At 34.4% G+C, this 13,628-nt stretch overlaps 1 protein-coding gene across 1 annotated transcript; it reads left to right on the top strand.

Moving 5' to 3' along the window:
- The first annotated feature begins 200 nt into the window (after positions 1 to 200).
- Positions 201 to 13,227, top strand: LOC133796476 (ABC transporter C family member 13). Its single transcript, XM_062234006.1, has 36 exons — positions 201 to 368; positions 802 to 845; positions 968 to 1,055; positions 1,243 to 1,398; positions 1,491 to 1,622; positions 1,968 to 2,068; positions 2,156 to 2,219; positions 2,402 to 2,653; positions 3,150 to 3,219; positions 3,570 to 3,630; positions 3,985 to 4,072; positions 4,578 to 4,696; positions 4,965 to 5,062; positions 5,329 to 5,395; positions 5,820 to 5,937; positions 6,045 to 6,161; positions 6,316 to 6,396; positions 6,490 to 6,744; positions 6,901 to 7,002; positions 7,087 to 7,154; positions 7,326 to 7,457; positions 7,549 to 7,696; positions 8,165 to 8,448; positions 8,568 to 8,727; positions 8,942 to 9,117; positions 9,198 to 9,309; positions 9,392 to 9,445; positions 9,677 to 9,799; positions 10,533 to 10,631; positions 10,990 to 11,082; positions 11,197 to 11,307; positions 11,379 to 11,540; positions 11,662 to 11,849; positions 11,994 to 12,183; positions 12,359 to 12,526; positions 12,649 to 13,227. Exons 1-36 carry the CDS (start codon positions 321 to 323, stop codon positions 12,727 to 12,729), a joined length of 4,410 nt encoding a protein of 1,469 aa, XP_062089990.1. The 5' UTR covers positions 201 to 320; the 3' UTR covers positions 12,730 to 13,227.
- The last annotated feature ends 401 nt before the right edge of the window (positions 13,228 to 13,628 follow it).

Genomic DNA, 13,628 nt, shown 5'->3' with positions numbered 1-13,628 from the left:
TGCACAAAATCCCCATATAACACAATTAACATAAATTATTAAAAAAAAACCTAATCGAAGGATAAAAATCCCTCCTAAAATACCCTAACTAAGCTATAAGTAAAATAGGCACAATATAAATTTGAACTTAAGTTAAATTTTAATATAAGGAATACAAAGAACAAAATACCAACAAAAAGTTTAATAAATAACATGAAATTCTGTTGACTTTTGATACAAGCATCTTTCACGGTTATATTTCCCACCCACACTCACTCTGCCCGGACGGTTACTCTTCCTCTCACACTCTCACAGAGACCAACGAAAGGGAGCAAGCTCTCATGGAGATGGACGCTTTCACCAACATATTTTGCCCTAATTCTCCTTCCGTACGCCTCTTCTCTTCCCTTTTTTTCTCCGTTTCATTTTCATTGCTTCTCTTCTCTTCTTTCCATGAACTTCCTCAATTCCCCGCTTAATTTCTCCGCAAATTTTTTTGTACTTTTCTCGTCTCGTCTCGTCTCGTCTCTCTTCTTCTTGGCATTTCTCTCTTTTTCTTGGCATTGCACTCTGTTTGGAAGCAGAGAAAACTAAAGAAAAAAATTACAATGTTAGCGGGCGCTTTTTTATTTAGTTTCTTGTAGTTCTCTCTGTTTAACGGCTCTATACCTTGCACTACATGTGTAAAAAGAAGGACCTGTCCATACGAGCGAGAGTTATGAGATTGTACACATAATTCTATGTTACTTCAGAGATTGAGGATTTTTTTTTTGTTTGTTCTGATGTTAGATTCCTGCTCTGTTCTCTAATTTTGGATTTCAGGTGTGGGATAAGACTGGATTCTTCTCCAAATGTTTCGAACATATATATCCTTTTGGGTTTGAGAAGTTTGGTGTGATTGTATTATATTTGGATACGTAATAACTTGAATAAGTCCATGGAATCATATTTATTTCAGTATGATTTGCTTTTCCTATGCAATCCTTACTGTTTTAGGATTTGGGGCAAATTTTGTCACTGTCGTTTTGCTTGCTGTGCTTGGAATAACCCAAAGGAACGGTAGAGGACGTTGGAGGGTGTGTTTGTAGTATCTAGCCTATGCTTTTTCTGGTTGTTGAAGAAAAAGAAAATAAAAAAGAATTGTTAAAGATATATGAAGACATTATATATATATATATATATATATATATGTTTACATGCACTTGTACAGGCATTACGTATGTGTATAATAGGTTTATGATAATGGACTTTTAAATTATTCAGATGAACCTTTCAGAGAAGCTTTTATTGTACTTACTTCCTGCTATTGAAGCATCTTTGACCTTTCTGGACATAGTTTTACTTTCAAAGAAAGCAATTCAGGGAGAGTTTGTAGCACACCATGAATGGTTTTTCAGATGTTCTCATTTTGCTGTGTGGGTAAGCTTTGAATACTTAGATTGATTTCTTTGACGCTATTAAATGTGTTGTGATACATACAATAAGTCTTGACTCTTGATTTAAATATGTAGGCAACTATCATACCGTTATCAAAGTGTGCCAACTACTGCTGCATCTTTAGCAACCAAATGTTATGTTTCTGGTGGATCGTTAAACTGATGCTTGGGATTCCCTATTTACTAACAACATATAATTCAATTGAGGTATACTATTTTTTTTTCTACGTTAGTTTCTCCCGGCCATGAGATGGTTAATGAGGTTTGGGTATACAGTCCCAGCGCAATATGGGATACTGTTATCCAACATGAATTTTCAATTAAAAGCTGTTTCTGGTGTTTGGTCTCTCTCTTCCTTCTACATATTTTGCCATTATATATTGTGATGGTTTATTTTTTCTAAGTTTTACGTAAAAAATGTACTTTTATTTTGCTTAATATTTTCATGTTGAAATTTTCATTCTTCATATTGGTTTTAATTTAAGCATTTTTATCAGATTTTTTTCTTTGGAAAGTTAAAAATAATTGCTCATTGTAAGTTTGTCTTCATAGTTATTGAGATGTCTCAAGGAAAGCTGTGTTGTTCTGTTGGATGTTGTGTTTGGATTGTCTATTAACATTATCAGAGTAAAAAAGGGGTCTTACAAGAGCAGGTATTACTTGGTGAATCATTCTTTTGTAATGCGTAGAGGTAATTGTATGATTCGATGATTTATGATGTTTCCATGCCTAATTTGCAGTTCAATGGAAGATCCACTACTTTCAGCTGATGTGAACCTGGAGGAAGGTTGCCATAGGGAATCTGTAAGTTACAGGATCCATCTCTTTTTCTCTCTTACCCTGCCCCCTCTCCACCTTTTATTGAGTCCGGATTGATTTATTTAACAAACATAAGTTGTGTAGATTGTACAATAAATTGTGTAGTGATTAAACACAGACCAAAAACCCTCTAACTTTTTGTTTCTATGGAACTTTGGTTTTTGAAGGGAAATACTGAGAGTTATTTGGATCTTTTGACATTCAAATTGATTGCATCTGTAATGAATCATGGTGTAGTAAAGCAGCTTGACTTTGGCGATTTGCTTCCACTTCCTGCTGACTTGGATCCCATTTCCTGTCATGCTACATTGTTAAGCTCTTGGCAATCACAGTGTAGTAATGGGCGCTCTAGCCCATCCCTGTTGAGGGCAATCTGTTCTGCATATGGATGGCCATATCTTCGTTTGGGTTTGTTAAAGGTATCTCAATGTATTTGGGCACCTCTGCCTTCTATATGTTTGAAACATTATCAACAAATCAAAACTTAATAGTTCTCTGGAAGAGTTGGTTCTTGACTGTTGCTTTTAGTTACTATTCAAATTACTTTTGCATGTAAAGAATGATAAGATCGTAGCGGTTCGCCCTATCTCCCACTTCTTGTTGTAAATGTTTTATGGACTCCCTGCAATTCTCTGTTTTCTTACTCTACCAAATTTAGCTTCCTAATGTTATTTTATACCAAAAAACTATAGAACCATTTACATGTATAAAATCCCAAAATACTCCTACTAAGGTCGATTCGCATGCTTCCTCTGTGTAGGGTGATGATCGTCTAGTATAATTAGATTCCACAAATCTAACACAGAAAATAAAGCAAACTTTGTCATGCAAAAAAAAAAAAAAATCAGTAAGGGGAGTAAAAGATAACACAACACCTCAGCTTTCTCCGGATGCTTAACAATGTTAGTTTTGCAGGTGCTTAACGACTGTGTTGGGTTCACTGGACCAATGCTTCTCAATAAGCTTATTAAATTTCTTCAACAAGGTTGGTAGCCATTATTAATATTATCTTTTTTTCAATTATATTAAATCTTCTAGAAAAGTGTTTGTAGCTCTGTTGTTTTCAGCAACTTTTTTTTTGGATGTGCTGTGCTAAGAATATATGCATTTTGGTTGGTAATTAGTAGGTCTAGTTGTTAGGCATTTTTGCTGAATATATAACTACTTGGCTGCAACTCTCCCACATCTTGACAATTAAAGCAGCAATTGACACAACTTTCAGACTTGAGCCATTGGTTGTATAATATCACTTGGTTGTATCCTACAGATCATTATGAACTTATTTATGAAAAATACCAACAAATTTTTTGTCTCTAATTCTATTTTTAATCTCAGGTTCAGGACAATTGGACGGCTATGTTCTTGCACTATCGTTGGGTTTCACATCAATCTTTAAGTAACTATTTTTTTCTAGGGTTCTCAAGGAAATTCTTTGTTTTTTTCTCTTGAAAAAATGGAAAACTAATTCAGTTAGTTAAGAAATAGAAGTAAAACGTTGTCATTGAATGCACTGCTAATCGTTTCAAGTTGTAGCATTGCATGATATACAATTTGTTTTTCTTTCTGAAATCATTTTTGGTTTCTTAGTTCTATTTCTAACTATCATTGTCAGTTTTTAACCATACAACATGCCTTTTATTTTATTTCTATTTGTAAGATGACATCCATAATATATTGGCAGGAAAATTTGAGAATGTTTTGATGATACTAATTTTAAATTTGGGAAAATATTGGACTTAATTTTTTGCAGATCCTTATTGGATACACAATATACCTTTCACCTGACCAAGCTTAGGCTAAAGCTACGTTCTGGTATTATGAGTATCATCTATCAGCAGGTATATTGTTTGTTTGGCAATGCAATTATTTGCAGTATTAGAAATTATGTTTGAATTTACCCCCTCCACTTTTTTGTTTGTTTGTTTGTGTGTGTGGTTCATGCATTCATTGGATGTTTTTGAATTTGTAGTTATAGGCTGAAAACTTTGGAAGCCTCCTGAAATCATATGAAGTTTTTGAGGCACACTATTGTATGGGAATTTGTTGTTTTCTTTCCTTTTATGAACGAAATTCTTCATTTTTTATTATATGGAAAAAGAAAGAATAAAAATGAGTTTGTTGTCTTAAATCAATCAAAACTTGTGTTACAGCTGTTTTCTGGTTTAAAGGGTTAGTGACACCAAAAAATAATTTTGGTGCTTGGAATAAAGATTGATTTAACTATTTAGATTTTTCTGTGTTTGGAAATTTAAAGAAATTAGCTCTATTTCTTTTCTCAAATTTATCGATTTTACTCATCAGGATTTTCAGGACTTCTGATCACATTAATATTTTTTTTTTCAGTGTCTATGCATCAACCAAGCAGCCCGATCAAAATTTTCTGAGGGTGAAATTCAGACATTCATGTCTATAGATGTTGATCGAACTATCAACTTGTGTAGCAGTTTCCATGATTTGTGGAGGTAATACTCCTTGCCTATCTACATATTGTTAGTTACATATTTTTTTAATGCAAAACTTGACTTTTAGTTATTAGTATTTATTTGAAGAAGTTTTCTTTTTCCTTAGAAATAAGTTACCCTTAAATTTTTTTTTGTTGGGTGCGTTACCCTTAAGGTGATTCTAAATCTTAGAGTGTTTTAGTTACCCTTAAGTTGATTCTAAATCTTAGAGCGTTTTATTGGGCAATTTTCTGTGTAGTTTTGGTCACTAGTCTTCTGAATGTTTCAGCTTGCCTTTTCAAATTGGAGTGGCTTTATTCCTTTTATATACACAAGTCAAATTTGCTTTTATTTCTGGGATTGCTATTACCATCTCATTGATACCAGGTATTAATACTTTCAACTTAACTAATTTCTGGTGCTTCCAATTTTTGATTGAGCAAGTTTAATCAAACTAGAGAAAAGGATATTTAGAGCATTGTATATTATAAACTGTCAAATCTGTAGATGGGAAGGTAGCTGATACTATTTTATTATTACTCTGACAGTATATTATTTCAAAATATCAACTATCATGCATGATACACATGATGTTGTTATGCCTTCTATTTTTAGAGACCTCATATTTGAAGTTTGAAATTCCTTATTTGCAGTTAATAAGTGGATATCTAAATTGATTGCAAGGGCTAGTGAGAAAATGATGAAGCAAAAGGATGAAAGGTATACTTTATGCTGTAGCAAGATGAAATGTGTTCTCATCATGCCTTGTTAAATATTTTTTGTAGTCATGACATGAGGAGCAGGTTGAGGAGAGATGATATTTGAAAGAGATAATGTTTTGTAAAAGTAAATAGGGCAAAAGAAAAAAAAATTATTCAAGTATAGGATGATCTTTCCTTTTCTTTGTTCTTTGTGTCCTTCCGATCTATCCTCGAGGTTTTTCGTTTATCCCTTTATGGCTGAAATGAAATGCTTGTGCAAGTCAGAAGTATGGATGAATTGCTGACAAACACCTTGTCCTGGATAGCTGATTTATTTGCAGCAAAATTTAGAAAAAAAATCCAATAACTATTATAACAGCATTTTATAATATGGAGTAATATTTACTATTTTAAACAATAAGGTGTATTTTTTTTGGGGCCAGGATTAGGAGAACAGGTGAACTTCTGACATATATTCGCACTTTAAAGATGTATGGCTGGGAGCTTCTTTTCTCTAACTGGTTGATGGAAACAAGATCTTTGGAAGTGATGCACCTGAGTGTATGACGTTTACTTTAGGAGTTTCCAATGGTTATGCAATCTACTGTCATTTTTTCTTTTATGCTCTTGAATACATTTTTAATTGTAATGTTTGATCTGTATTACAGACACGGAAGTACTTGGATGCATGGTGTGTATTTTTTTGGGCTACAACACCAACTCTGTTCTCTCTTTTCACATTTGGACTCGTTGCATTAATGGGTCATCAACTTGATGCTGCAATGGTATTCTAATTAATCGTCAAGCAAGTATACTAGATTACTTCTTCTTTGGTTTGCTTAATTCATTTGCATTCTATCTTCTTTTGCATTTTTTATTCTTTGGTTTATCTTCAATAAAAATGTAGAGACTGCCAATTAAATTGATCTCTTATTGCAGGTCTTCACCTGTCTTGCTCTGTTTAATACTTTAATTTCGCCTCTAAACTCTTTCCCATGGGTTATCAATGGCTTGATAGATGTGAGCTCTCTGAATTCATTATTTCTGGAAGTTGAAATGCTCTGCATTTTAAAATGATTGATTAAAAATTATGTTCTTGTTACCTTTTCTCAGGTCATCATATCTACCAGACGGTTGAGCCATTTTTTATCTTCTTTTGAAAGCCAGCCGAAAGAGGAAGCAACAGATGATTCTACCCCACAGTTACTGCTGAATAACCAATCTAAAGATACCCTTGAAAATCTGGCTGTTGTCTTCCACAGTGCATCTTGTGCTTACTCAATCAATGATAAGGAGGAATGGAATCTGGTCTTGAATAATGTGAGTCTAGGTCTTCCAAGGGGCTCCTATATTGCAGTTATTGGAGAGGTCAGAATTTACTTTACACATTTTTATATATCAATTTCCTATCATGTCTGACGCCTTACTAAGAATTTCGGCAACTTCATAAATATGATAGAACACTGCTTAAGTACTTCAAAACCTATTGCATTCACCCTTCTCAACTTATTTGAATATGGTCAGGTTGGTTCAGGTAAATCATCCTTGCTGAATTCAATTTTGGGAGAAATGCAACTGGTTCGTGGTTCGATACAGTCAAGAGGATCTATGGCGTATGTACCGCAGGTTCATAAGCTAGTCATAGCTCTAAAGATATTTGGTTTTTTTGCTTTCTTTTGGGGTCGAATCTCTCACTTGTTAAAATTGTAGGTTCCTTGGATTCAATCTGGTACAATTCGTGATAATATATTGTTTGGGAAGGATTACTATCAAAAAAGGTATTTGGTCAACAACTGAAAGCTCTTTCCACTTTCTTCTTGATTAAAATATCCTGACCATTTCTCAATACTCATGTACTTTATATTTGAAATATTCACTATGTTTGTCTTGAAAGGAAATGAGTTTTCATTTTTTTTAATTGTTGGTTGTTTCCTTTCTTTTCTGAGTAGATATTCGGACACGTTATGGGCATGTGCACTGGACATTGATATTTCATTGATGGACGGAGGTGACATGGCTTATATTGGAGAAAAAGGAGTCAATTTGTCAGGTGGACAAAGAGCTCGGCTTGCTTTGGCAAGGTACAATAAGTTACAATACCCAATGCAGCTACCTTCCAACCAGCTTTTACTGCTTTCTTTCTTCGAATCTAAGAAATTTTCTGCAATACAGGGCTATGTATCACGACTCAGATATTATTATGCTTGATGATGTCCTTAGTGCAGTTGATGCACAAGTTGCTCGGTGGATTTTGTATAACGGTATTCTGGGTCCTCTTATGAAACATCAGACCCGTGTGCTTTGTACTCATAATGCTCAGGTCATTTTTGTAAATCCTCTTGACTCTTCTAGCTGTCCACTTGTGTCAAAAAAAAAGTGACCTTTGAGTTGAATTTATGAATAAGAACACAAGATTTCCTTGAGAAACCAGAACAGGAAAATACTAGAATGTTGACTATTTTCATTTATTCTTCACTTGTCATCAGAAACTTTCTTGGAAAAATGAGAGTGAAGTACAGGGTTATCATTAGTAGATACTGAACAAGAAAATATATATTAATAATATTGAAGTAATTTTGTTTGTTGCGTATTTTTTCTCACCAATCACTTGTGAGATATGATTACATATATGTTGTTTAAATTAAACTTGGATTTGCTTAAAACTAATGAGGAATTTACTCTATGAAACACTAGTATAATCTACATTTTTTTGTTTATTTGGCGAATGAGTCTCATATCTATTTCTTCACTTAACTTGACATTTCTATTTCTGATCTCCACTTTGCAGGCAATATCTTCTGCTGACATGATTATTTTGATGGACAAAGGACATGTGAAGTGGGTAGGAAGTTCAACTGATTTGTCAGCGTCATCTTATTCAGCATTCTCTCCACTGAATGAACTTGATACAGTTTCACATATATGCGGACAAGAAAGTAGCATGGGCACATGTACTGAAGAGAAACAGAAGCTTATTCTAGAAGAAAATATTGTATCTGCTTCAGAGGAAGTTCAAGAGATCATTGAAGATGAGGTGCGAAAAGAGGGCAGAGTTGAGTTTACTGTCTACAAGTGAGTAAAGTATTTGCGTTCCAAAATTTCATATATTGGATATTATTTAAATGTGGGTTGTTTGGTAGCAGTTTCACAGGAAACATTCTCATTATTTTCTGGTAACTTCTAATTTGCAGGAAATATGCTGCATTCTCTGGTTGGTTCATAACAGTTATAATATGTGTATCAGCAATCTTGATGCAAGCTTCCCGTAACGGAAATGATTTGTGGCTTTCTTATTGGGTTGATACAACAAGTGGAACACATCATAAAGAATATTCCACATCCTTCTATCTGGTAATGTGCTTCTCCATGGACACATGTAACTGCATCTTGGCAATGTCTTCAAATCTGTTCACTGTCAATAGAACCACAATACATTGAAAGTATTGCTTAATTTTTGGCACAGAGTTTATTAGAATAAATAAATAGATGACTTTAGATTCTTACTGTTTTCTTATGATAGCTTGGAAAAAACTTGAGATCTGTTTCCTGTATGGGGTTGATGCAGGCTATACTCTGCATCTTTTGTGTCATAAATTCTTGTCTTACATTGGTGAGAGCATTCTCATTTGCTTTTGGTGGCTTAAGAGCTGCAGTTAAGGTGCACAATACATTGCTCAAAAAGCTTATCAATGCACCTGTTCAGTTCTTTGATCAGACACCTAGTGGAAGAATACTGAACAGGTTATTATTTGATGCATTCAGGGTTTTTGCAAAGCTTTTATTAGTGTTTTCTGTAAGTAACATTTTTATTTGATATGTAGGCTGTCTTCAGATCTTTATACAATCGATGATTCTCTTCCATTCATTCTCAACATTCTTTTAGCCAATTTTGTTGGCCTGCTAGGAATTGCAGCGGTTTTGTCATATGTACAGGTATTTATTATTTAGAGCTTTCACTTTATTCCTGCCAACGGTCCTGCTTAAAATGTTCTAAAAGTTTCATTTCCACCTCTAGGTTTTCTTTCTGCTTTTGCTACTGCCATTCTGGTATATCTACAGCAAACTTCAGGTATCTCTTCATTTTTATTTTTCCTGTGGCATCATTTTCCCTATGCATTTCATCTTCAATGTCAATTATTCAAGAGAATGTAGTAACAATGTGAGGTGTGAGTGAGAATTGGAAGTACAGTGATAAAAAGAGTAAAAGAATGTGCAAAGAACCTTTTCCAATTTTTATCTTTATCTTGGTTGCAGATCTATAATCAAGTGAAAGCTGTCTACTAAGTAAAATATTCTACAGTTTTTCTATAGGTCAACATCAAGGGAACTGCGAAGGCTGGACAGTGTTTCTCGATCTCCCATATATGCATCTTTCACAGAGACACTTGATGGATCATCTACTATAAGGGCATTCAAGTCTGAGGTAGATAGTTGGATTAGAGTGGCTTTAAGCACCGATCCATACTGAAGATTTTTTTTTGTTGCTAATGCATATTCAAGCATCAACTGTTCACATTAGGGTTGTGGAAACCATATGATATCAGGCCAGTTTGTGGTTATTGAGCTTTATGATACCTTAGGATCAGATATATCACATAAAAATGTTGAGTCCTTTTAACAAACAATATATTTAGAGATAGTTAACATTTTAAGTAAATTAGGTTCATAACTTCTAGAAATATCTGATAAGAATGTCTGAAAATAATTTGTAAATTTGATTTTGAGGATTATATTCATATCCCATCCTAGGTAAAAATAAGGAAAAATTAAGGGAGTGTTATTAAGACGAGTGGCTCTAGGAGACTCCATACTCTCATATTTGTCTTAAGTTATTAAATTTGTAAATTTTGGAGGTTCTAGTCATTTTAATGTACATGTAGAAAAGCATACAAGTGAACGAAAAAAAAATCCAACTGCTCCTGTTCTTGTGTGTTGCTAATGCATATTCAAGATTTATACTTCACAATCATTACAATACACATGTTCAAGAGCATCGGAGCATTTCCTTCTCGTTTGATAGACAATCATTCCCTTATAATATTCCTTGAAGACTAGGGCTGATCCCATTTTTCATTTTCTAATTTTAATTGTTGATGAATATTTTTTTTCCTGGAACTTGAAGTTCTTTAAATTTATGCACAAATATTTTTGGGCAGGAGTACTTTTTGGCCAAATTTATGAAACACGTTATGTTGTATCAGAAAACTTCCTACACAGAGTTGACAGCAAGTTTGTGGCTTTCTTTGCGGCTTCAGGTGTGTCTCAGGATTTATTTGACCACAACTACAATCAATCACTACTCAACTTCATCCTATCCTATACTTGGCATCTGAACAATCACAATTGCAAACCCTTTTATATAAATATTTATATATGTTTACATATTTTTTTTATATATTATCAGAGTTAAACCTGCCTGGGAAAGTCGATATAATATTAATAGTAGGCTGATTTGTTAATAGACAAATGTTCTAAGAGAAGCTGTGAAGATTGAGTGAGAAACGTACTGTACATTATTATGTGTGTATATAGATAGATACATGCATTTGATGGTTCGTTATGATATTCAGAAGCTGCTGTAAATATTTTACTGACTTGTGATGTTTGTTCAAGTTGTTGGCAGCATTTATCATCTCATTTGTTGCCCTCATGGCTGTTATTGGATCATCTGGACATTTACCTATTAGTTTTGGCACACCAGGGCTGGTAATTTTTATATCTCCAAACTGCCTTTTTATTTCTCTTCAACTTCTCTAGGTCATATTCTTATTTTCTTACCCAAACCCAGAGATTGAGTTGGTGCACTGTCTATTTTCATAGGTAGGGCTAGCTCTCTCTTATGCCTCTCCAGTTGTATCTTTGCTGGGCAGCTTTTTAACAAGTTTCACTGAAACAGAAAAGGAAATGGTTTCTGTTGAAAGAGCTCTTGAGGTATAAAGATACACCTCCTTCTGTAATATAAATATCCAACTGGCTTACTCATGCTTTCATAATTATGACAGTATATGAACATCCCTGAAGAACAGTTAGATGGAAACCAATCCTTGAGTTCTAATTGGCCATACCAAGGACAGATAGAATTTCATAATGTTACCTTGAAATATATGCCATCTTTGCCGGCTGCGCTTCATGATGTTAGTTTTACCATCCATGGTGGGATGCAGGTAGGTACCCTATTCATACTGCCTCGGTTAAAGTTTAGTGAAAATTCTATATTTCAATATTGAGGTCCAAGAACATATAGTAGACATGTATACCCTGTATCCTGTTGGCTGTGTTAATCAGGTGGGAATCATTGGAAGAACTGGTGCTGGAAAGTCTAGCATTTTGAATGCTCTTTTTCGCCTCAGCCCAATATGCACAGGATGTATTATTGTGGATGGAATTAACATAGGTGATGTTCCAGTTAGGGATCTTCGTGCTCACTTTGCTGTTGTTCCTCAGAGTCCATTTCTTTTTGAAGGATCGTTAAGGTATTTTATTAAAGGTTTTCAAGTTATTGACTATATGTTTGTTTCAGTGAACTCTTCTGTCTGTGTTTTACTATATAATGTATTTGTTCAAATTAATTTCCTCACATTAATTTAGTCATTGTGTCTGCTTGTTCCAAAAATTAGGGATAATCTAGATCCATTCCACGTGAGTGATGACTTAGAGATTTGGAAGGCCCTAGAGAGATGCCATGTCAAAGAAGAAGTAGAAGCAATAGGAGGATTAGATATCCATGTAAAGGGATCTGGAATGTCATTTTCTGTTGGGCAGCGACAACTTCTTTGCCTTGCACGTGCACACCTTAAGTCTTCAAAGGTACGAGTTATTTCTGACTGGGAGAAAATTTTGAAAAAAGTATCATCGTGCTCTTGGATTACAAATATTATAAATTTGTGTTCGCTGAAGTGGGAATAAGCAATATAAACTTGGAGGGAGTTTGGGGTATTTCTTGTATGTCATGAAGAAATACTGACACAATCATGCTTTACAGGTCTTGTGTTTGGATGAATGCACGGCCAATGTTGACACTCAAACAGCATCAATATTACAAAACACGATCTCTAGTGAATTTAGAGGCACAACTGTAATCACAATAGCTCACCGCATTTCCACTGTCTTGAATATGGACAACATTATGGTCCTTGATCGCGGTACATTGGTAATGTTTATCTTTACAACCTGATTATGATTGTAGAATGCCATTTGCTGTTACTAGTATTATTTCAATCAATGGCCAAAGGCTTAGTTTCAAATTTTTGTGTGCTTTGTGATCTTGTATAGGTTGAACAAGGAAACCCACAGGATCTACTACAAAATGATTTTTCTAGATTTTCAAGTTTTGCTAAAGCTTCTACAATGTGAGATGCAATCATGCAATGAATACGGTTGCCCTCATTTGCTGGCTTCTTGCACCCTGCAGGTTTGACTTGGTACGGGATCTTACTTGTCTTTGATGCAATTGGAGCTTGTTTTCCAATCATGTTAACTTAACTTATGCTATGATTAAAGCCATTAGGAGGAACCCTAGAATTGACTAGCAATATGATCATCATCAATTTGAATATTTTCTACGTTCTTTTAGGGATTCAGTAAACTGTCTTACATTGTGATAGTAAAAGACTTGCCAAAGTTTTATGTAATTATGTAATAACCCCTTTCCAGTTGTTGTAGTAGTTGTAAAATGCTATTATTCCAGTGCCTAGGGGTTCTCCACGTGGATTTTTTGTTGCCTACTTCCTTATTAGGGTTTGCATTTAAAGTAATCCCCTTTAATTTATTTTTCTATGGCTCATATATACATGAAATGTACCAGAAAGTCATAAGTTTGATTAATAAAAATCAGTTATCACTTCCAATGTACTTGTGTGCCCATATATCGTTTTCAAGATAAAAACCAGTCTTGCCCATTATTATCAATATAAAAACCAGTTTCCCCCAGTCTATATACGTTTGGATCTAGTGCTAGCAAAGAATAGTGGTGTGCCTTTTGTATGTGGCCAGTGCTAGTGCAGTCAACTGTAGCCTACTGTCCCATGCTCTCAAGTTGTCTGAAGTGGCAGTATAGATCATGTATCAAAATTTGTTTTCTTATTTTCAGCTGTAATGCTCAACAGTACAAAAGGCTTCTACTTTTTATCACTTTGTCACCCACACTGCCACACAAGAAAACGTTTCATTTTTTCCCCTCTGAATATGACCTGTGAATTTTCCACTATTTTCCTAGAAATGTATTTTAATCGATGTGTGCCTCTTTCAATGTC

Source organism: Humulus lupulus, chromosome 8 (genome assembly GCF_963169125.1).
Source record: "Humulus lupulus chromosome 8, drHumLupu1.1, whole genome shotgun sequence".
Taxonomy (NCBI): Eukaryota; Viridiplantae; Streptophyta; class Magnoliopsida; order Rosales; family Cannabaceae; genus Humulus; species Humulus lupulus.
This window is presented reverse-complemented; position numbering and strand designations above follow the sequence as displayed.

Coding starts and splice junctions, on each gene's coding strand:
- LOC133796476 (XM_062234006.1), top strand. CDS start 321: ATGGAGATGGACGCTTTCACCAACATATTTTGCCCTAATTCTCCTTCC. Junction 9,310..9,391: donor CGGTTTTGTCATATGTACAG/GTATTTATTATT, acceptor TTCCACCTCTAG/GTTTTCTTTCTGCTTTTGCT. Junction 10,632..10,989: donor GGCTTTCTTTGCGGCTTCAG/GTGTGTCTCAGG, acceptor TGTTTGTTCAAG/TTGTTGGCAGCATTTATCAT.